Here is a 24,790-nt window from a genome sequence, read left to right as displayed (position 1 = left end):
GTTGTATACTTTATATTTTGCTCTTCACGAAAGATTAGAACGGGTGCACTTAAAGGGAAGAGACTTTAATTTAGAATACTAGCTAGCAAGACTTAAGAGCGTGCAATAATTGTAAGGCACAGGAGACAGAGGGTCCCGCGTGCTGCTAGTGAGTAGAAGAGCAGTATTGCTGGGTGGATCTGGAACTCCGGGAGGAGGCTAGTGCGCATCGGAAGGGACCACAGGGCTTTACGGTAACTCTGTGGCTCCTTGGCCTCACCCTCGTGCGCAGGCGTGGAACCGTTGCCTGCGGAGCGGTTGCGGTGGCCCAGCAGTTTGCTGCCTGGTGGCTTGGCCAGCCTGACATCCTGGCGACCGCCCCGCACCGAGAGAGTGTTCCGTGCGCCCGCGGCTCCATGGCTGCGTCAGCCCGAGGTACGGGAGAGTGACCAAGAACGAAAATGTAGGATTTACCAAAGGCAGGAGCTCAGGTCCGAAAGACGTGGGAAGGTCCAGTCCTCAGGCTGTCCCGGACCCCTGGGCGGAGGGAACCCGAACAGGGAGCATCTACCCTGGAGACACTGAGGCACAGAGAAGCCTGGGAGAGCTGGAGCTGTGATACACGCGTCCTGCGTACCGGCGGCCCAACAGGGGATGGAGACTGGTGATCTTCGGGAAAACTGAGGCTGAGGGTCAGAGCTGTGGCACAGGCGCGGGCTCAGAGTCCTGAACCCCAGCATTCTGAGCCACAGATGCCCAGACCATACCCTGGGGTCGGAGTGCGCGAGTATGGGAGAATTGTTGGGGCCAGGGGTCGCTTCGGGCTTTTCGTGCATAACTCACGCCGACCTGACCCTCCCTCTTCTCAATCTAAAAAAAAACTGAACTGACTCTGTCACCGCTCACTCAGGTCGGTTCTTTTGGACCGGTTTGAAATGACGCTTGCCTCCTCCTGATGCCTAGGTTCCATCGACGTGAGTCTCGTGGTGGTAGTCCATGGTGGCGGAGCCAGCAACATCTCGGCCGACCGGAAAGAGCGGGTGCGCGAAGGCGTAGCCAGGGCAGCCACCGAGGGCTACAAAATCCTCAAGGCGGGAGGGAGCGCGGTTGATGCTGTGGAAGGAGCCGTGACTTTCCTGGAAAACGACCCGGAGTTCAACGCAGGTAAACTGCGCTTTGCCTAGTGAATAATGCCAAATCGGAGCAAGCTCCTTCCCAAATAGATGCAGTATCGCTGAGTCTGGCTGGCTTTGTAGTCAAACAGTATGCTAGGACAGGATGCAATATTGAATTTATTCATTCAGCAGTAAGCAACATGTTTTTAGAATTTTTAATCTATTAATTCATCTTTTATTTAACCTGATCCCCAAGAATTCAATACCAAAAACAAAGCATGTTACTGGGTAACCCTCCATAGCCTCAAATTCAAGTGCTGGGGTTACAGATGTAGACTTTTTATATTTGTGAAAATGTGGCCATTTTGATTTTAAAAAGTGTGTGTGTGTGTGTGTGTGTGTGTGTGTGTGTGTGTGTGTTCTCTACCTTCCCCTTTTAGGCTCAGAAATCCTGAGACAGATATTCTGGGAGAGTTCTTTATTATAATATCTGGTCCCTAATAAATAACAAAGTCCCTAATTATCTTTTTAACTAGTAAATTGACTTTGGATATGTCTCTAGGTGGAGAGGGGTTTGTTGTTGTTGGTTTTTTTTTTTTAACAGACTAAGCCATAAGTGGAAGCTTGGAGTTTGCAGCCCCCTTTATCCTCTGGGAAAGAGAAAAGGGCCCCCTCCAAAGCAATCCAAAAAGCATCCCTGAATTTGGGAGTTGGTGAAAGACCCTCCAAGAGTGTCTTTCCTCTGGGGAGACCCTTCCCAAGGAACAGAGAGACCACTTGTAAGGATGCAAACAGCAAGAGGTTTATTCAGATACACAGGTACCTGGGGCGACTCTCAGAGGACTTTGTGCGCCTCCAGGTCGGGGTAATGGGTTTATATATGTTTTGGGGAGCAAAAAGCGCGGTACAGAAGCGAGAAGCTTCTGTAGTTACAGGGTTTTTATTGGTTAGTTTGAATGTGGCCGAGTTCAGGTCGGGACAAGGTCTCTAGTTCCCAAGAATTCAGATATGGGCTGCCTTGGCTCTTATCTAGGGCAGACAGGGTGTCTTCTCGGTGTTCCGCCCCGCCTGGGACAGACGAAGCCCAGCCACATTCTCGGTATTCCCCGTTCCTCCCCCGGCCCAGCCACAGGTGTCTCTATCTCGTTTTGGCAGCTTCTAAACTGCCCTTTGTTCAAACCCTGAATATTCAGTACAAGCCTTGTTAAATGGCGTTACCGGTGCTAAGTCGTTTAACAAGCTGGGCGGGGGTCTTTCATCTGGTGCTAAGCTGCTTAGCAAGCTGGACGGGGGGGGGGGGGGGGGGGGGGGGGGGGGGGGGGGGGGGGGGGGGGGGTCTTTTATTGGGAGAACTTCCAAGTTGGTGAGTATGGCCATGTGCCAGTCCCAACTCCACACCAAAAGTAAACCCTGCATCTGGTACTCCTCCAGACCCAACGTCACAGCTAAAGTAGGCCTAGCACCTAGCACCCTTCCTGACCCGGTGTGTGTGTGTGTCTTCATCTTGCTTCTTGACTGCTCCTTTATATAACATACTGGTAATAGTCTGACTTAGTCCTGTGAACTGCTCTAGAAAATTAAGGCTCACAGTCATCTGGCAGAAGTTGTGGATTAATCTACTGCTTAGAATCAGCATCTGAAGGAAGGAAGGAATCTTGGGGGACTAAACCCCTAACCTGTGGGGTCAGGCCCTTCAGGTGGCTAGTATCAGGCCATCAGTGTCTGCCAGAGCACTGACATGGGGAGGGAGCTCACACATCTCTGTCAGAAGTGAAGTGCTGAGGATGTAGGACATCCCAGAGCTCTTTCCTGCCCCCTTGGAGTCTATCCCCTCTTTGTCGCCAGCTTCAGCCTGTTGACCTAATTTTGTCAGAGTAAAGTAGCTCTTTGTTTCCTAAAAACTCATATAAATGCAATCAGAATGAATTATTTTGTGTTTGGCCATGTTCTAGGTAATAATCATCACAGTTAGTGTCTCTGCACATCCCAGGTAGGAGTATGTTCTAAAAAATTCAGATTAATTCGAGACCAGCCTGGTCTACAAGAGCTAGTTCCAGGACAGGCTCCAAAACCACAGAGAAACCCTGTCTCAAAAAACCAAAAAAAAAAAAAAATTCAGATTAACTCACGCAGTCGGCACTGTAGTGCTGTGATGTAAGCCGAAATATTTTGCTCATCTCTCAGAACCCTTCAGACCCAGAAAGATTAGCTTACTGGGAAGACATTTATTTCTTTTGTCTTAAAATAGAAAGTCTAAGATCTTAATATTAAAATACTTCTTAGAACTGCACCACTCATACACCATCTGTCATGGGAAAAAATTTCGGGATAGCATAACCAATTAATCATCAGTTAGTCACCATGTATGTACGGAGTGTTTGCTCTGTGCCTTGACTCTGTTGGATGCTCTGACTCTTAATGAAAAATGCTATAGGTCAATCCGCCTATCTATAGATTGAGACATTACAGTGCACTTTCACAGAAGTTTCTGGAGACAGAATTTATAGCTGCTTGTCAGTCAGTGTGCCAGCAGGGTGGGCCACAGCCATGCCTGTGAGGGTCATTCTAAGCTGTGTCTACTTGCAAGAAAGACCAGGCATGCTTGAGACATACAAATATACATGCAGGCAAACACTCATACACATAAAATATAAATTTAAAAAAAAAACACAACAGAACAGAAAACAAAGCAAAATCCTGCTGCATATTAGGTGGCTAGAACATTGAAACTTGATACACACTTTGAAGCACACAAAATTTTATTTATTTATAACCAAATGCACCTAAAATTTTTAGAAGAAACTGTTTAGGAAAGGGGGCTAGAAATTGATTTTCTTGCCTTTATTTTGAAACCTCCAAGTGATTGTGAAGTGTCACCAAGTTCAGAAGCCACTATCAGAGTGCCTTACAGTTTTAATGTTTTAATCTCATGTATTTACATGCAACAAAATCTCCGTTCCTAAGGGATAGTTCTGCCTGCCACAGATAGTATGCTAACCACTGCCACAATGAAGATACAGAAAGTCCCATTGTCCACATCCCTTGGAGTCTGTACTTCATGCAGCCATATACCCTGCTAGCAACTATTTCCTGCGCCTGTGGTTTTTGCCACAGTGTCACAATGAAATCTTGTGACATGGTAAGTTGTTGCATCTGAGTTCCGCTTACCGTGATGTGTTAATGATCTCCAGAGCCACAGGGATCCATGATGTCGTCCTTTTATAGCTAACAGCATTCCGATATCTAGTAAGTGCATCACAGCCAAGGAGAGCCCAATACAGAACCATTAACTTACTTAAAACCTGAATTTCTACATTTTTATTAACTCAAGTTATGTGGCTCTTGAGTGTGAACTTCAGAAATAAGAATATAGTATTATAGTATCAAAAGATTGGACCCTACCCCTACCCCAGTAAATATACCACCACTTCTATAGCTGTTTGCCAGCTGAACATGGTCCACCTGGAGGTACCTTAAATTAAATCACTGTAAACACAAAGAGAGCATTTGCACATGAACTCAAGTTTTACTTCTTGGCCATTCAAGAGAGGTTGTGGTCTCATTTGACAAGAGTGTGCATAGCTTTATTAGGAACTTGCAAACATTGTGGTTGTTAATGTCTTCTTCTGTTTCTAGGAACACACAAACACTCCAGTGGACTGTTGGGTTTTTTTTATTTTTTATTTTAACTTTAGCCAGCCTGACAGTCAAAGTAAATATGTGTTGTAGTGCTCATTTGCATACCCTAAAATGGTAAATGTTAAACGTTTTTTGTATGTGAAGTATCTATTCATTCAAGCCCTCTGTATGTTTTTATTGGGTTATTTTCCTCCTGAAGAGGTCTGGGGATTCTTTTTATATTTGAGCTATAAATCTCTCATCAGACATATGAATGTGATCAGCAGATATTCCTCCCTCACTCTGACTTTGTCTCTTCTGTCTTTTGTGCATGTCTTTCAAAGAGTGTAGAGTAGAATAAGGTAGAAAAGACTGGTTATGAGATAGTGGCTTCTTGATTTGTTTAGTGAATCACTTAAAGCACAGCCCGTACTGCCTGTTTGTCAAGCCTGACGACTCCACTGTTAACTGGAGCAGAATGACCTGGAGAGTTAGCTGAAACAATGGCCGTTGCCCTTAACACCCTGCGGGCTGCCACGATGCCGCGGTAAAATCCGGGTTTGCTTGCCAGCCCCACCTTGTGGTTTCTGGAGTTTAAAATGAAAATACGAACTGCACCTAAGCCCGTGCTGGCACCAGCCCACCAGTGTCACCTCTTCTTCCCTTCCCCTGGGTGCGGGAGGACCTTCTCCAGAAAGAGCCCTGCGTCCAGTGCATGGTCTTCATTTTGTAGAAGCACAACTTAGCCATTTTTGTTGTTGTAACAAAGCATGCGTTTCCTATCATAGCTTAAAGAATATTACCTAAATTTTTTCTTTTTGGTTCTTGTCTAAAATTTTTAAATATATTTGGTTATGAATAAAATTTTGTGTGCTTCAAAGTATGTATCAAGTTTCAATGTTCTGTATAAATCATTGGAAAAATATGTAGGAAAACCAAACTGTGTTTCCTTTTCCACATTCATAGAACACTCTGGCCCTTTAACATTTAGCAGGGTTTTGTTTGGGTGTTTGTTTTATTTGGGGGGGGTTGTTTGTTTTGTTGTGGTTTTTTATTTGTTCTTTACGAGTGTTTGCCTGCATATTTGTGTGTCTCATGCATGCCTGGTGCCCTCAGAAGTGAGAAGACGGTGCTGGACTACCTGGAAATGGAGTTTACAGACAGTTGTGAGCCACCATGTGGATGCTAGAAAATGAACCTGGGTCCTTTGGGAGAGCAGCCAGAGCTCTTAACCACAGAGTCATTTCTCCAGCCTGAAGCAGGGTTTTTAGTACCACCAATTCTCTAAAACTCTGGATTCTATCAACTATTTTTTTCTACTTCAGTGGTTCTCAACCTATGGATCATGACCCTTAGAGGAGTCACATATCAGATATTTACGATTCATAACAGTAGCAAAATTACAGTTATAAAGTAGTAACAAAATAATTTTATGGTTGAGGGGGTAACTGCAACATAAGGAACTGTATTAAAGGATCACTGCATTGGGAAGGTTGAGAACCACAGCTCTGCCTGGAGTTAGTATAGACTCAGCACACATTAAGGGCTCAGTTGCACAATCCTGCCTACATCAAACACTAATCACAGATATTGAGTCCCCAGTTAGTTACACCTTTACCTGTAGTCAGGTTTCTTCATCAGAATGGTTAAAGATGGAAGTTACAAAATAATCCCACACTAGCTCATAATTACATATAATAAAGGGTTATTTATTTAGGAGTAGATTCACAAATATCAGTCCTCTGCACAAACAGGGAATAAGAACCGAATCCAGAAGCGAGAAGAGAGCGAGCAAGCATGCACTTTACATCGGCATTTATAGTATAATAGGCCACACACAAGTAGGCTGGTATCTTAAAGACTACTGCTGAAGGAATTCCTACAGCACCTCCCCTTTTGTTTAAATAAAAGAGTTCTAAGCCTAATACAAAACTATATATAATAAGAACAAATATCAAGTATAAAAATTAGGATTACAACCAGCATAAACAATATTAAGCAAGGAACATATGCTAAATGTTTCAATAATCATTCTATCCTAAGGAGTCTAAGTCTTGTATAGGAAATGGCTTGGCTAAATCATAAGAGGAAAGTAACTACGACTATCTAATCTTCAATCCCATCAAAGGCCTGGGAAGGGATATAGTATTACTTGAGTAAGCAGGAAGTGCAACCAAACAGCTTCCAAAATGTGCAGTAGATGTGACAGAGACAACTGCTACCTGGGCAGTCACCCAAAGTTTCATTTGCAATGTTGAGGCACCAACTTTGGCTAAGGCCTAGAGTAACTAACAGACCATTTTCCGAGGCAGGAAAATTTTCAGAATTGTCTTACCCTGTCTTGGCAAGTTTTGGCAGTCTTTTTTCTTGTATCCTGCTTGTCCTGTCCAGACATCATGCATTTTGGCAGTGGCCGAGGCATGGATGGTTCCTTGCCCAAAGGCCAATTTTGCCAAGAAGAAACAAGCTCCAGGTACAATGTCTTTGGTGCTCAACATTCTCTCAGGAATAGATCGGTGCTACCAGGAGCAATCGTGTCTCACATCAACAGAACCCTAAGTTATTTAAATGCCATGTTCTACAGCTCTTTGAAGTGGTTGAAGATTGCCTATTTATACATAATTCAATCTCTATGTATCTAAAGAACCTGATTAGTCTAACTATAAGTATGACAAATATGGATGACTATTGACCTATAATACTTAATACCTGTATAACTTAAAGACTAAGACTTCATATTAGAATATTAAACAATCTTTAAACAACTGTGCGGCAGTTGAGGACAATGACCTCAAAATGTAAACAGCATACAAGTATCTTGATCAGAGGTAGAAATGTATAATGCAATATGATAAATATATCCTAAAATTGTATCAATATACAAAATGTTGAAACAGAGGTAGAAACATGTATGCATACAGTCTGACAAAATAACTTTGCATAGATGTGCAAATATTGTAAACAGAAATAGGAATATATTCAATATAACAAATATAATTTGAACTTGTTTCAATATACAAGAATCTATACCAATGTAAATTGCCTATAAATAATAGCTCACAAGTATTCATTATTACTCACTATTAGTGTGAATAAGCTCACACTAATCTGCCTATTATCCCATCCAATATCTCTTTTTTTCCAAAGGGATCCTGAGCCTACATAATTTCTACCCCAACCCCAAACCCTATACCAGTTATAATCAACCCCTAATTGATGTCCCTAACTCTGAGGACAAACTTTGTTGGAAGAGGAGATGTTGTCTTCTAGAATTATTTCCAGTTGTCATGGGGTTAATGTTCTGTAAAAGTAAAATGATAATTAAGTTTCAAGATTACTGTTTGGTATAACTGCAAATAGTCCCCAAATAGTTGATAGGGTTTTTCTGAGGTTCCTATTTGGAGTTCTGGTCAGAACGTTGCAAAAAGACACTATTTCAGATAACCAAGTTAAAACCATCTTGAGCAGCTGGTACCCAAAACCAGTCTTAAAGTAGCACTATCAGCATCATGATGTCATATCAACTAGGTGAAGTCATTGTTGTGGAGCCCCATCTTCTTCCTGGAAACTTCAAAGATTACTGCAGGAAAATCTACTGTTCATTGTGAAAAACTTAAACATTATTCTTATAGATGTATATTCAACAAAAGATACGATATAGACAAAATAGGTATGGAGAAAAGTAAAATTTTTTTAAGATCTTTCTTCTTTCTGTCTCATATCAGATGACTCCTGACATGAGACAGAAACTATGAATTTTTCTTTTAACAACATGCTTGGATTTAGAGAAGGATAGCCATTGTCCAGCTCCAAAGCCAGCTTTGATTTTTAAGTGAGATATATTTCTACTGGGTATTAAATATTTAACAGAGAATGTATATATGAAATTTTCCCTGCAAATGACCTGTCCTCATAAGTCATTTTCCTCTTTAGGCATCCAAATGTCCAAGGTCTCGTGACTTTTTGAAGATGTGTATTTTCCTGGAAAGACAAGACCATAACCCTGCCCCAACCCCTATGAGGTTTCCTTACCACCTGTGTGATTGTCACCTCTGTGGATGAGCTGTCGTTTATCTGTCTCAAGGGGTTTCTCCTTTTCAGATCGAATGTTTATTAATTTTGATGTTATCGTAGCTTGCCTTCTCCTGTGGAAACAAGAGCAAAACCCCTTCCCCAACATAACACATCTCCTGGTTTTCATTCTGAGGTCAACACATCCTTGAAATACATACACCAGCTGATTTAATTCAAAAGTCTTTTCTATTATCCAATGTCTCTCTGCTGCCATTGTTCCTTTCTCACTAGCATTAAGAAAATTCAATGTTAATAAAGCATTATGTAATCTATTTCTGTAGGTATTTTCTATCCTTTCTGTTTATTTAACATGTTCTTTATTGTTTTATCTGATCTTTTCATAACTGCCTGACTTGTAGGACTGTTTGGTATACCTGTAATATGTTTTATACTATAATAAGCAAAAAAACTTTCACTTTCTTAGGCACATACGCTGGACCATTGTCTGTCTTTATTTGTGCAGGCTCCCCAAGAAGTTTCCTGATGGTATTGGGTTGCCTTGTCTGTCTTTTGTCGATCTACAGTCATTGGTCCAATGTCAACCTTTGCCACACCTCCTACATATTCCCGAAGGCTGAGACTGCCTATTTTTGCCATTTCCAGAGCAGACTTTAGTTCTAGGAATTCCTTGTCTACAATCTCTTTTCAGATGTCCTATTCTACCACAATCAAAATATTTGGTATTTTTATGTCTCCTCATACCTTTGGAAATTGCTTCTCCTACACAAACCTCAGTATTATAGTCAAATGTCTCAACGTTCATTGTATTCAGGATCCATTCATCCATTACTGCTGATCTAACCTTTAAAGGCCCAAGTATCTTTTTGCATTTTAAGTTGGTATTTTCAAAAGCCAGAGATTCAATTAGTATACATCTAGCTTCTTGGTCTGCTACTCCTACTTGTGCAGCCTTTGTTAATCTTTGTAAAAAGTCACTAAAGGGTTCTCTCTGGCCCTGTTTAACCCCAAAATATGACTCAACCCTCTTTCCTAGTTACTGAATCCTGTCCCAAGCATTTAAAGCTACTGTGCTGCATAGGGACAAGGTGTGTTTGTCGTAGACAGCCTGGTCCTGAGGATCGGAGTAATGACCCTCACCAAGAATTTGATCTTGGGAAGTCTCAAATCCTTTTACTTTTCCCTGTTGTTCTAAAATGTTTGCCTCTTCTTGACAATAATATTTCCATAGCAGCTGGAGTTCATTTTCTAGGACTGCTGAGATTAACTGAAGCCTGAAGCCAATTGTGTGGAGTAGCCTTATTGCTTGAAGCCCACTTTTTCACCATTTCCCTAACAAATGGTGAATGCAGGCCATAGGATACTATTGCTTGCTTAATTTCTTTTAGATTACTCATACCTATAGGTTGCCATTATATTCTTTGACTACCTTAGGGTATTTTGTGCCAAATGGCTTCTCAGAGGATATTACCAGATAGGCAGGACTCTGGCACATACTGATGAGGCTAAATCCTGTTCTTGTACCTTTTCTCCCTGCTCATCAGTTTTAATAATTTCTTCAATCTTCAAATCTCTTTACCACTGCCTTTTGTAAAGTCTAAATCTCCTGTCCAGTGTTCTGTTCTAATGCCATCATTGATAATTCCAAGGAATAAAATTTGTCCAATAACAATAACATCTCATCCTTGGACATAATTTTGATGGCATGCATATTGCCTTCCTGGAGAGATACCTTACCATTAACCTATCATAACTTTTCAACAGATTCCGATGGTTAAATTCAACAGCACAAATTCTTTCAGATAATGTCTCAGCAGCCTTCAACATTGCTTGGATTTTGTCTGTCAAATTAATGTTAACCTTTTCAATCGTATTATTTTTTTCAACTAGTTGTTCATTATTAGTCTGTAAAGACTGTATTATTTCTAAAACTGACTCTGTTATCAAACCATTTTCTTAGTGATATAATATGAAAAACAGAACTAATTCCCAAAATCAAATAAATGGATGTATAAGGAAAATCACATAAGCCTTGCAGCAGGAAAAATGGCAAGCGAGGGGGAAGCATGCAAAAGCCACATGGTAGCTCTGCTGTGACTGTGATGAGGTTTGGCAAAGCCACTTAGAAGGTGAAAGCAAGCCAGGCGGGCACAGGTGGGAGACCTTCTGGGTCATGGACCCTTTGGGTCTTTTTTGGCCTGTATCCGTAGGTGTGGAGTTGGGATTCACATGGCCGCCAGATGAAGATGGAAGTTAAAAAATAATCCCACATTAGCTCAGAACTGCGTATAACAAAGGATTTTATTTTTTCAGGGGTAGACTCACAGATCACAGATCACAGCCCTCTACACAAACAGGGAACAGAAACTGAGTCCAGAAGCCGGGAGAGGAAGAGCAAGCGCATGCTTTACATCAGAATTTATAGTATAAGAGGCCATGTTCAAGTGTGCTGGTATCTTAAAGGCTATTGGCTATAGGAATTCCTACAGAAGATGGTCAGCTCCCTAATAGTGACTTGAAGACTTATTAATTATAAAAGATTGGCCGATAACTTAGGCGTGTTTCTCACTTGCTCTTATAATTTAAATTAACCCATATCTTTTGATCTTCGTTCTCTTATGCTGCTTGGCTACCTATACTTTGTATTGCCCATACTGCTTGCTTGCATCCTCTAGCATTTCCTAGCAACTCGTCCTTCTTCTCAGTGTCCTCTGGAAATTTTTCCTAGCCTATTGAGCTTTCATTTTTTCATTAAACCAGAGTGACAGTTCTTCACAGTGTACAAAAAGATTATTCCACAACATTTACCTATTGTGGCTACAAACTGGGCTTCCTATATTGCCCTGCTCAGGTTCAGTCATTTTCTATGATGACTTAAAAATCCAGAGAAATTATTACTTGCATTTGCTCATTTGTTATAAAGTAAATAATGAAGAATAATAATGATCAGCCAAGCCAGACATGGTGGCACACACATTTAGTCCCAGCATACAGGAGGCAGAGGCAAGTGTATCTCTATGAATTCAAGGCCAACCTAGTCTACATAGTAAGTTCCAGGACAGCCAGAACTGTGTAAAGAGACTCTGTCTCAAAACGAAACAAAAACAGATCCCAGCCACGCAAGAGGGAATGTGGTACAAGGCCTGGTCTCTGACACTTAGCACATATCTACCATGGCTGAACTGAAATTCTGCCACTGTGTCTGCAGCTTTCCTGCTTGCTACCACATTCAAATAGACAACTGTGTGTTGGGGTGGGGTGTTAAGTGACCAATGAGTGAAGAAGGGGATTTCACACTCTAGAGGCATGGTCCTTCCTGAGCAAAAGTCCTGGTGGGCTGGGCTGGGCACTGGGGATGGTATAATGCATACTGTCACAAAGAAGGGAGATCTTCAGTGGCCAGGCTGCTGCTTCTTGTCTACCTAATTTAGTTGTGGTCGGATCTGCTCTGGCACCTATGTGTTTTATCATTAGAAGATTATAATGATGCCAAGGTCACATGGAGTATCAGTATGATGTCCAGCTGGTCTTGAGAGCCGCCACATCAGTGTGCAGGAATATGTAATGACATCTGGGGGTATGTGATCAGCTGATGGGACAGGCCAGTGACTTGAGGGCTCAGACTGGTTCAGTCCTACAAATTCAGGACCTGGTCTCCACACAGCATCCCATGTGCCTGCCAGAGCAGCTGGTAAAATCCAGGGAACATATTTACCAACTTCTGATCAAGGAGCAGACTGCCTGTGTGTCTGCTAAAAGTGTTTCCCCCTATTATAAGGTGTCATAAGTTACTTGTATATTCTAGACAGAAATCTTTTATTACATACATTAGTTTGGTTTGTAAAATTTTATCTCTCGGGTGGGCCAAAGATAAGTTGTAACCGCACTGCCTTTCAATGAGTCCATTTAGAAAATTTGCATTTTATACAACTGCTGATAGGTTAAGAGCTTACATCCGCTATTATGTTTTGGGGTCTATTTACCCTCATTTTTCTTTTTGTTCTTTCTTCCTCTAAGTTATTTGAACATCGATTTTAGAAATTTATTTTGCTTTATCAATAGTAATGAATATATATCTTTGCATATCATTTTAAGAGTTTGCTCTGGAGACTGATATTGATATATGTATCAACTGTCTAATAATATACACATCTTACCAATGGAGGCAAAATGCAGGGACCTTACCTCTATGCTCAGCTGGTGCTAAGTTAAGTTTCAACTTCCAGTTGTTTTCAGTTTTCTTTTCTGTATACATTGAGAACAGTTTCAGTATCTTGTTACTTTTGCAACAACCCACAACATAAACCAAGAAACCATGGAGGAGAAGGCAAGTCCACTGTATTTGCCCAAATTTTCACTCTCTCTGCAGCTGGTTCTTCTCTCTCTCTCTCTTGGTTTTGCAAGATTCCTCCTCTTTTGTTGCCTCTCTGCTCCAAGGCCTCTTATAGCATTGAGGTAGCAGAACCTTTAAGAGGTAGGGCCTAATGGAAGATAATTAGGTGACCAGCTACAGAGAGAGACACTTGGGCTCTCACCATAAAGTATGATATAGGCTATAGGATTTTATAGATTGTCTTTATTGGATTGAGAAAATTCCTTCATATGAGACCAGCATTAATCTATGCATGAGGGTGGATCCCCATGACCTAATTATCTTCCATTAGGCCCTACCTCTTAAAGGTTCTGCTACCTCAATGCTATTGTCCTGGAGACCTGTGGGAGACAAACTGTGTCCAAGCCAATAGGTACCAAGTCAAATGTGTTTCCACCACGTTCCTCTAGCAGTAGAACAAAAGATGGGTTGAAAGAGGTAAGTCGATGGAACTTCTAAGTCTTTTATAAATTTTCACTTTTGCTTTTCAACTTCTCCTTGGTTTAGGTTGTGGGTCTGTCCTGAATGCAAAAGGTGACATTGAGATGGATGCCAGTATCATGGATGGGAGGGACCTGTCTGCAGGAGCGGTGTCTGCCGTGCGCTGTATCGCAAATCCCACTAAGCTTGCACGGCTTGTTATGGAAAAGGTACGTGCGATGGATGCAGGGCTTCCTGAGAAGCTGCTCCTGCTGCACTTCTGGGGTGAACGGGCCAGGTTGTGAGCAGTGCTGGAGCTCGCTGTTCCAAACACGCACAGGAAACACACATAGTGCCATTGGACTGTCGCAGGTCAGCCATTGCGTTAGTCCTATATGATAACTAATAACTGTGTGATGCATGCTGACTTTGTCATCTCCTGGCCTTCCTTAAGTCAGCTGGGGACAGATCATTTAACTAGAGCTCACCAAAGCTCTGAGGTTGACTGCCAACACAGAAGAAAAGGGAGAATACAGTTCAACTTGCACTTTGGGGCCTTTTAATGCTAAAAAATAGTTATTATTTCCCCATAATAGAACAGGCATACACATATATATATAATTGTTATTAATTATTTTATAATTAATTATATTTATAATTATTTTATAATTTATACTTTAAAAAAGCTTCTTTCTCCCTTCCCACGCTGATTTAGACACCTCATTGCTTTCTGACTGGCCATGGTGCAGAGAAATTTGCAGCAGACATGGGGATTCCGGAGACTCCTTTAGAAAAACTGATGACGGAGAGAAGCAAGAAGCACCTGGAAAAAGAGAAGCCTGAGAGGGGGGCCCAGAAAGCTGACTGCCCTAAGTAAGTTCCAGATGCCACCCAGACTTCCAGAGCTGAAGAGGTGGGGAGTTTGGCCGTGTCCCCTCACCTGTGTTCCCTGAGTGATCCAAACTCTGTGGAGGGAAGGCAACTCCCCTTCGTCGTAACTTCACCCTCACTTATTCCTCCTGTGCGCATAAGAAGTCGGACTAACACTTCTCTGGCACCGTGAAGCAGAAGGTTGCCAGCCAGGCTTCATGGCACACATGATCCCAGCCATCGGGAGGCGGAGACAAGAGGACAGGTTTTAAGATAGTCTAAACTGTAAAGTGAGGCCCTAGCTCCAAAATTAGAAATAATTAAGTAGAACCCAGGAGCTCACAGGAGAGTAGAGTTCAGTCTCATAACGCTGCAAAGTTGCTAGAGTTTACCAGACATCAACCTTCAAATAACCTAGGCAGACTGCATTTATTCAAATACATATTATATGTTACATATATAATAGATCATGTATTATATCTATTAAATTATAATTTATAATTTTATAATTAATTTATGCCCCCCTTTCCTAAAAAATTGGTTTTGACGGGTCTAAGACAGAGAGGCCAGGCGAATCTCTGAGATAACTCTGATGCCTTTCCAGGTTATGGGATTGAAGATGTTAACATACTATTATTCTCTCACTTACTCTCAGAAAGGATCATGCTATGTAGCTCATGCCAGGCCTGGAATTTGCAATCCTCCTGCCTCAGCCTCCCAGGCACTAGGACCTGAGGCTCTAATCTCTGTGGACTAGAGTCAGAGGAATGTGGCTGCTAAGCAGTGCTTCGTGTTCATTTTCAAAGCTGTCTTCCTATTGCTTTCTGAAAGTTGTGTGTGAGCTGAGAGTGTGGTTCAGCGGGAGAGCATTGCCTAGTGTGCACAAAACCCTGTGCTCAATGCCCAGCACTAAGAACAAAACACCTCGAGCCGTCCATCCGCACCAGCCAGCACTGCTCTTAGATAGAAATGTGTGGCCCCTTACCCGGGACCTTGCAATTTAGAGAGGTCAGACAGTTTATCACAGAATGCGTTGGCCACTTGGTCACTCCGCATTGGCCCAGCATGACTTCCCGTGGTCTCTGTCCTTGTCACTCACACTCCGCAGCCTCAAGGAAGGAAACGCTTTTCTGCCTGTCATGCTGTCCCCTCCTGGAAGCAAAGGCTTCCTGAGCCCAAAGTCTGGGCTGTGCCATTGTTGGCATCAGAAATGAACACTTTGGAGGAAGTTTGTATCTGGGAAGATACACACAGCAGACTCGGGTGGAAAGTGGCTTGTCTCATACTTACCCCGAAGCATGTTCCCTCACAGGGGCAACAGTCCACTTCTTTGCTGCCACGCATTTCAGTGTAAGCTTCTGAAGGGACTCATGAATTAGTGCCATCTCTCCAAGAGTTAAATGTGCTCAATAAGAAGCACTTAGGCCATTGAAATTTTTCTGGTAGCCACATAAAACAGTAAAAGAAACATATAAAATGAATAATTTTTTTTGTTAAGAGTCTACTAGCTGGCCTGGAACTCACTATGTATACCAAGCTGACCTCAGATTCACAGAGATTCCCCTGCCTCTACCTCCTGAGTTCTGGGATAGATGTACTCTTTACAGTAGAGATTTAATGTACCAGGTAGAAATTGGCCTGTTGGTGGCATGTAGAATAAGCAACAAATGTTCCTTGAGCCTAGAATGTTACCGTGTAATGTTTGAATTTAAGTGATTCTAAGTTCCAGTCTCACTTGGGGACCGTTCCTCATCTTTATTCTCTTCCTTTTTGTGCTTATTTTTGGCAGAAACTCGGGAACCGTGGGTGCTGTTGCCTTGGACTGCAAAGGAAATTTGGCCTATGCCACCTCTACTGGAGGGATTGTCAATAAAATGGTCGGCAGAGTTGGAGACTCACCTTGCATAGGTAGGGCTGAGAGGTAGCTCATGCTCCACCCTTGCCTCCCATGTCCTCAGATTCTCATCCTTTTCTGTGTCATCAGCTCCTGGGAGTGGCTGTTGGGCTGGTGGAGGTTGTTGGGGACCGCTGCTCTGGGGTGTTCCCATCTAACAAGCACATTGGTTTCCCCTGGATTACATTTCAGGGACATGTTGGGAAAGAAAGTGGAGGTAAGGATTCTGCAGTCATACCTGTCTTCTCTGTAGCCCCAGTTTCAGGGTCCTCGGGTCGCTTGCAGAAGGCTGAACACATACTACCTCTTCCCAGGCATGAGTCACGTTAACAATAAAAGTTAAAAACTGGAAAATTTGGGCTGAAGAGATGGCCCAGGGGAAAATACCTGCTGTGTGTGTATGAGGACCTGAGTTCAGATCCCCAGCACCCAGGTAAAAGGCTAGTGCAGCAGCGTGCATCTGTAACCCAGCACTGGGAGAGGCACAAATGTGTGGATCCCCAGAGCTTCCTAGCCGGCTAGGGAGCTAAACCATCAAGCTCTGGGGTCCTTGAGTGGTGAGAGATCCCATCTCTGAAAATAAGGTAGAGAGAGACCAAGGAAGATGATGGAAATCTACCTCTGCCCTCCACATGTGTACCTGCGTATGCACACACCGTGCACACACCCATGTACACAGAGAACTTCATATCTCCAGGTACTGCATGTGAGTAGCACACTCCACTCCTGCAGACTGAAATGCCCTCATATCAACACCTCATGCAGAACAAAAGCATCAGACATTTCTCTCTGTTTGCTCTGTGAGGTTTGCACTTTGTCTGGTGGGAATTCCCACAAACCCCTGCAGCTGGATGACAGTTTAAGAAACAGCTAAATTGTTCGTCTGCCCAGAGGAGCAGCTTATACTTTTAATAGAAAACTTGACCTTGTGTGTATGTTGTGATATGCCTAGTAATAAATTACACTCTTCAGAGTTCTTTGTACCCTATACAGTGATGGCCTCAGAGGAAATGCATGAAGCCTCTTTAAAAATCAGAGGCCTGTGCTCTCTCTCCATCTGCTCCTGATTTGGACCTTGAGATTTCTGTCTGGTGCTCCAATGTGGGTCTCTGTCTCAGTCTCCATTCTTCGCCTGATGAGGGTTAATATTCAGGAGGATGCCTATATGTTTTTCTTTGGGTTCGCCTTCTTATTTAGCTTCTCTAGGATCACGAATTATAGGCTCAATGTCCTTTATTTATGGCTAGAAACCAAATATGAGTGAGAACATCCCATGTTCCTCTTTTTGGGTCTGGCTTACCTCACTCAACTCAGGACCGCGAGGGGTGCACCCACACACTGAGACAATGGGGATGTTCTATCGGGAACTCACCAAGGCCAGCTGGCCCGGGTCTGAAAAAGCATGGGATAAAACCGGACTAGCTGAACATAGCGGACAATGAGGACTACTGAGAACTCAAGAACAATGGCAATGGGTTTTTGATCCTACTGCATGTACTGGCTTTGTGGGAGCCTAGGCAGTTTGGATGCTCACCTTACTAGACCTGGATGGAGGTGGGTGGTCCTTGGACTTCCCATAGGGCAGGGAACCCTGATTGCTCTTTGGGCTGACGAGGGAGGGGAACTTGACCCGGGGGAGAGGGAGGGAAATGGGAGGCAGTGGCGGGGAGGAGGCAGAAATCTTTAATAAATAATTAATAATAAAAAAAGAAAAAAAAGAAATCTGAAAAAAATCAGAGGCCTGCTTGTTGAGGTGCTTCAGTACTCAGAAGCAGACACGAAACACTCACTTTTTTGTTCCTTAGCAAAAACCCTGCTAAAATATGGCTGCTGGGCACCACAGCCTGCATCCAGCTGGGATCAGACCAGACCCCAGGCTCCAGGCTCCAAGGCCAGGCAGGGACAAGAGCCTAGGACTAAATTCAGGATTTGCGAGTCTTTATGGCAAAATACTGAGAGGGAAAATCTGGGATCTGAAGTCCCAGAAGCCACTGTCTTGATTAGGCATTGGGAACCAAATGCGGTCATCTTGACCCTTCTGGTCAACATTCCCCAGGAGGGTCCAGCTGTCCCTCAAGGGCCTTCTGTAGGTGACACTAGGCACTCAGCAACATTTACTTCAGCAGTGCAATTATCATACTGAGAAAGGGGGTGCACATGCCAGGATCCATGGAGTCATCTTGGCCTTTTGTGACTCTAAAGGTACTGAAGAGAAAATGAAGACTTGGCAGCTTCTGAACAGGAAGGCTCTCTTGACACATGAAGTCAGACTGCTTCACCCCACAGCAAAAGCTTGAAGGAAAGGGAAAAGCCTACTCCTATTGGAAAACTTTGTATTTCTTTCCTAATCTCTGCCCCCTCAGAACCAGACCATGAAGTTACCTGCTTTCAAACACCCTGGGAAACTAACACTCAGCAGAAATCTGCCCTCCTGAGCCTTTTCCCCATACCCAGCATCATTGCATAAGGCAAATGCCAACATGATACTCTGTAGCAGCCAGAGCAGGGCAGGGAAAGCCTTCCAGGCTGTGGGGCTCAGACTGGTGGCTCTGTGTGAACAGATAAAGAATAACGGAAAGATGACTATAGAGCTGCTTAGAGTAAGATTAGGGGAGAAATTTTATCAAAATCCCTTTGGCTCTAGAACCCTTTTTATGGATAGCCCAGAATAGTTTAAGCTACTTTCAACAGATAGAATTACTTTCTAAATCATCATGGCGTACATGGAGGTAAGCCTTGGAAGGCTTGGTTTTGTCAGATTATTTTAATGTCTAATGGCTGTCCTAGTCATCCAGGTGACACCTCCAAGATCTTCTTCATCCTGTGCAAAAGGATTGGCACCACTGAGAGAAAAACGGTGGCTGTCCTTGGGACAAAGGAGGCGTTGCCCTGGTGCCCTCCTCTGTGAAAGGCCACACCTGCCTCCTGTGTGTTTGTTTACAAGTGCCGCTCTTGTCCACTTTTATGTCACGGACCATGCATAGGAGGGATCTGACCTCTGTCTACACCTCCAAGATATAACGTTATGTAGCATGAGCCTGTGTTTGAACTTCTTACCAGTCACCTCTTTTGAGCAGGAGCTGGAGGTTACGCAGACAATAACATTGGCGCCGTCTCAACCACAGGACATGGAGAAAGTATCCTGAAGGTGAATCTGGCCAGACTCGCCCTCTTTCATGTAGAACAAGGTACGTGGGCTGTGATCAAGTGCGTAACTGGTAAAGACCAGTTCACAGATGCTGTTTGCTCACTGATGGGGTAGCCTAAAGGTAGTTCATACTATTCTAACACATGCCTACATTCTGGTAGGATCTGGACTAGAAGAACCTTTAGAATACTATTCTAGAATATCATTCTCTGGGCTGGGGAAATATCACAGTATGTAAGAGCATTTGCTACACAAGCATAAAGACCTGAGTTCAAATCCCAAGGACGTGTAAAAATGTACAGGTGCCTACAGGCACCTCAGCCCTGTGGCGATGGAAACAGGTGGACTATTGGGATTTGCTGTATGACAGTATACAGAAAGAAAGAAAGAAAGAAAGAAAGAAAGAAAGAAAGAAAGGAGGGAGGGAGGGAGGGAGGGAGGGAGGGAGGGAGGGAGGGAGGGAGGGAGGGAGGGGGAAAAGAAAAGAAGGGAAAAGAGAGGAAGGAGGGAGGGAGAGAGGGAGGGAGAAGAATGAGAAGGATGGAAGGAAGGAAGGAAGAAAAGTAGCAAGCTCCAGGTTCAGTGAGAAACCCTGTCTCAAGGGACTAAGGCAGAACAAAAACATGGTAGGGTAGGCCACCTATGTCCTCTGACTTCCATGCATAGGTGTGGGCACACATGGGCATGTATATAATATATAATATATGCCTGCTGTTCTCTTTCCACCACAAAAGAAAGGCAACAGAAGTGGGTTGACCTTGACCATGGAGTAAAAGGGAAGGTGTCTCCGCCCCATTCTTAAATGCATATTGTGGTACTTTGCTGGTCAGTATGACCAGGTGCCTGACAAGGAGCACCTTAAGGACCTTTGTTTTGCTTCACACTTTGAGGACGTATGGGCCATAGTGATGGGCAGCTTTGTGGCAGTGGAACGTGCAGTAGTTGCTTTCTCATATCTCAGTGGACCAGGATATGAGGCAGGGCCAGTCCCCTCCCCTTTTCCCAGAACCCACTTTCTCCAGTGAAGCCCAGCCATAGATTTCACAATGTCCCAAAGCAGCGACACAGCTGGAGTCCAGGTGTCCAAACCTGGGAGCTGTGAAGATTATTGCATGTGATGTTTCTCAACCTCTCCTTGTTTTCAGGAAAGACCGTAGATGAGGCTGCTGAGTTGGCGTTGAATTATATGAAATCAAAGCTCAAAGGTCTAGGTGGCCTCATCTTGGTGAACAAAACAGGAGACTGGGTAGCAAAGTGGACCTCTGCCACCATGCCCTGGGCAGCGGTGAAGAATGGCAAGCTGCAGGCCGGCATTGACCTTTGTGACACCAAGACCATGACCATGGACCCGTGCTAAACCCCAGAAGATTGTAATCTGCTTGCTAGCCTGGAAGTGAGGTTGAGCTGCCTGGTGTGGAGACCTAGCTCAATCAATTAGATGTAGATATGGAAAACTTACGCAGTCTGTCCCTCCTTTTGTTCCCTTGCTCAGTAAGGCAAAGAATGTTGGGTTGAGGGTCAGATTCTGAAGCGATGAGATGTCTGTGTTAAGACCAGTAAAGATGGGAGCCTTAGGGAGCCCCTCTTTCCCAGTCTCCATCATGCAAGGCTAGAAGGGAGCCGCTAGATTTTGACCACAGAACTGCTTTTGGGCTGGGAGAACAGCAACTTGCAGAGGCTAGCTTGGGAGGGTATGGGAGGAAGCGCTGAAGAAAGGTATTGGAGAGAAAGACCCAAGTCAGGTGAAGCTCAAAATGTTACAGAGTTCATTCTGAGCCACAAGAACACCTGGCAAGATGTGCGGGGAGGAGTTCTTTTTCTGTGTGGGGGATTGGATCTTTCCAGAACAGAACACTCAAACTTCTCCAACGCGTATCTGGGTACTTGAGTCTCCATGGTTGCCTGAACTGTAGTCTAATGAAGTCTGTGAAGTTTTGGTTTTGGTTTTTTTTTTCCTTTGGCTCACAGGTGAGCTCCCAAAGCCAGCCCCACCTGACCCCAGTTCAAGTTGTCTTCACATGGGCTTGGTTAGGCTCATGACCTTTCCCAGTGCTCCAGCAGCGGGTTGGCAGGCGGCTGGAGAGATGACACTGACTCACTGAGGGAGTAGACTGCCAATACTTGGGGACAGTCCCACACACGCTGAATCAAATGCTCAGGGGGGTGAGAATGACGCAGAGAGCAGTCTCCTCAATGGAGAATGCCCCGTGCACTCGTCATCACCCTGGAAATGGCATGTCTGCTGTGCTAGTCGGCTCAGCTTTTTAGTCTATCGGAGATCCCCTTCTCTCTGGGAAGAAACTGGTTAACTTTAAATCCCACATGCCACTAATAAAATGTATTTTTGAAAGAATAAGTGTGGTTAGGTGTCACTGTTGACCAAGACCAGAACAGATACAAGTCCCCCTCTTGGTCCCTCAGTGCAGGCAGGTAGAAGACATGAGGGGACCTTTTAAGGGTGATGTGGAAGTGTGGTATATTCTGCCACGTGGAGTTCAGTGGGGACTTTTTTAGAAGCATTGAACTTGCTCTGAGTGTTTAGGGAGAAACAAAACTACCATTTCCAAGCCTCAGCTAAGCTCATGACTCTCTCTGCCCAACGCTTTGCCCAGGTTCACAGCAGCTCCTGACCCAGGCCCCTCTGGTGAGCCTGAGGCTCTGCCGCATTAAGAAGGGGAGGCACTCAGAGTCAGAACTGAGCTTGCCGCTGCCCCTCCTCATTACCAGGGGACCCAGGGAATGTTAACATTCCAGAATTTTTCATCTATGAAAAGCCTCTAGGACTCTGAAGTTTAAAACTTAGTGCATCATAAGGATCCTCTGGACAAATTCAGGAACTATAGCCAGTCCCCAGGGTGAGGGCAGCTATGCCTTTATAAACCCCAAAGGCCCCAGCACGCAGTACCTACTGATGTAGCAGGCGGCATTTTCTTAAGAGCATATTTGTTTGCTAATGCTGCTGTAACAAAATGCCGTAGGCTGGGCAGCTTAATTATCAGATTTTCTCAGTTCTGGACTAGAAGTTCAACATCAAAATATGGGATTTTTGTTTGCGTTTTGTTTTTGTTTTTTGCTTGTTTCTGGTTGGTTGGTTGGGGGTGTTGTTCTGTTAGGGTTTTTTTGTAGTTTGTTTTGTTTTTTGAAACAGAATCTCTCTGTATAGTCCAAGCTCACCTTTGAGTTCTTAATCCTTCATCTTCAACCTCCCAAGAACAGAGACTACAGGCCTATAAACATGTACTACCCTGCCTGGCCACCTACTGTGAGGTTTTCTCTGAACACACAGAGCCCTCTTCTTACAGGGACACCAGTCACATGAATTCAGATTTTCCCAAACCCACAATACCCTCATTTCAAGTTCATCACTTCTTTGGTGTCCCTGTCCCCAGATAGAATCACATTCTGAGTTACTGGGGAAACAAGGGGCTTAGAGACCCATCCTGTGAACTGAAGGAGTTACAGTAGACAAGCAGAACCTAGGGAGATAATAACAGCCACTGGATACCTGGAAAGGGGGGGATGGGAACAGAGAAGCCAAACGGAAGGTCTGACCTTGAGCATCTGTTCTGTCTTGCACAGGGAGGTGGCCCCGGTTAAAAGGCACTCAAGCCTTTCCCACTCTGCAGCTTGCCTTTTTGTCTTCTTGGCAGTGTCCATTGTCTTAGAGAAGTTTTTCAGTTTCAGGAGATCTCATTTATTAATTTGTCCATCTCAGTGTCTTGCTACTGGTATTCTATACAGTTGTCTCCTGTGCCAATGCATTCAGGATCAAAATATATAAAGAATTCAAGAAACTTGACATCAAAAAAACCCAATAATTCAATTAAAAATGGGGTACAGAACTAAACAGAATTCTCAATAAAAGAATCTCAAATGGCTGAGAGACACTTAAAGAAATGTTCAACATCCTTAGCCATCGGGGAAATGAAAATCAAAATGACTCTGAGATACCATCTTACATCAGTCAGAATGGCCAAGATCAAAAGCACAAATTACAGTTTATGCTGGAGAGGATGTGGAGCAAGGGGAATACTCCTCCATTCCTCCATTGCTAGGAGGAGTGCAAACTTGTACAGCCACTTTGGAAATCAATATGGAGATTTCTCAGAAAAGTGGGAATCAGTCTACCTCAAGACCCAGCTATACCACTTTTGGCATATACCCAAAGGATGCTCAACCATTCCATGAGAACATTTGCTCAGCTATGTTCATGGCAGCTTATAATAACTAGAACCTGGAAAAAACCTATATGCCCCTCAACCAAATAATGGTACGTTTATATAATGAAGTATTACTCAACTATTAAAAACAATGACATCAGGAAATTTGAAGGTAAATGGGTTGAACTAGAAAAAAAAATCCTGAGTGAGGTAACTCAGACCCAGAAAGGCAAACATGGTATGTACTCACTCATAAGTGGATATTAGCTATAAAGTAAAGGATAACCATGCTACGGTCCACAGACCCTGAGAGGCTAGGTAACAAAGAGCGCCCAGGGCGGGATGCATGGAATTCCCTGGGAAGGGAAAATAGAAGAGATCTCCTGCGTAGACTAGGGACTGGTAGAGATGAGAGATTGGGTTGGGGATATGGAAGGGATGCATGGAATTCCCTGGGAAGGGAAAATAGAAGAGATCTCCTGCGTAGACTAGGGACTGGTAGAGATGAGAGATTGGGTTGGGGAGATGGAAGGGAGTGAGTAATGAGAGACATGTCTTGATGAGGGGGAGGGTCAGGTACAAACCTGGTACAAGGGAAATTCCCACAAATTTACAAGGACGACCCCAGCTGAGACTCCTAGCAATAGTGGAGAGGGTGCCTGAACTGGCCGCCTCCTGTAATCACATTGGTGACTACCCCAATTATCATCAGAGAGGCTTCATCTAGTGACTGATGGAAGCAGATGCAGAGATCCACAGCCAAGCACTGGGCCGAGCTCAGGGAGTTCTGATGAAGAGAGGCAGAAGGGAGCCCGCAGAGGCAGCGAACCTGGGCTCCTGGGAGCTCACAGCTGGGGAGCCTGCCTGGGACTGACCTAGGTGCTCTATGTGTGTGGCGAGGGGGGGGGCAGTTGTGAGACTCCTAGTGGTGGAAGCAGGGCCTGGTTTCCAGGCTTTTCCTCATACAGGGTTGCCTTGCCCAGCCTTTGCAAAGGGAGGAACTTAGTCCCACCTCAACTCAAATGTGCCATGCTTTCTGTGTTGGCCCCCATGGGAGGCCTTCTCCTTTATGAACATAAACAGGAGGAGTGGATGGGGGAATTAAAGGAGAGGAGGGAGGGGAGACTGCAGTAGGGATGTAAAATAAATGAATAAATTAATAAAATAAAAAATAAAAGACCA

At 43.9% G+C, this 24,790-nt stretch overlaps 1 protein-coding gene across 1 annotated transcript; it reads left to right on the top strand.

Annotated features, from left to right (window-relative positions):
- Nucleotides 1-232: 232 nt before the first annotated feature.
- On the top strand, nt 233-24,790 carry Asrgl1 (asparaginase and isoaspartyl peptidase 1). Its single transcript, XM_075973453.1, has 7 exons — nt 233-414; nt 943-1,143; nt 13,624-13,766; nt 14,252-14,409; nt 16,196-16,314; nt 19,378-19,488; nt 20,594-24,790. Exons 1-7 carry the CDS (start codon nt 396-398, stop codon nt 20,803-20,805), a joined length of 963 nt encoding a protein of 320 aa, XP_075829568.1. The 5' UTR covers nt 233-395; the 3' UTR covers nt 20,806-24,790.

The sequence above is a fragment of the Microtus pennsylvanicus genome, chromosome 5, assembly GCF_037038515.1.
Source record: "Microtus pennsylvanicus isolate mMicPen1 chromosome 5, mMicPen1.hap1, whole genome shotgun sequence".
NCBI classification, from domain to species: Eukaryota; Metazoa; Chordata; class Mammalia; order Rodentia; family Cricetidae; genus Microtus; species Microtus pennsylvanicus.
Note: the sequence above shows the minus strand (reverse complement) of the source record. Positions and strands in the feature narration are given on the sequence as shown.

Coding starts and splice junctions, on each gene's coding strand:
- Asrgl1 (XM_075973453.1), top strand. Junction 13,767..14,251: donor CACGGCTTGTTATGGAAAAG/GTACGTGCGATG, acceptor ACGCTGATTTAG/ACACCTCATTGCTTTCTGAC. Junction 14,410..16,195: donor CAGAAAGCTGACTGCCCTAA/GTAAGTTCCAGA, acceptor TATTTTTGGCAG/AAACTCGGGAACCGTGGGTG.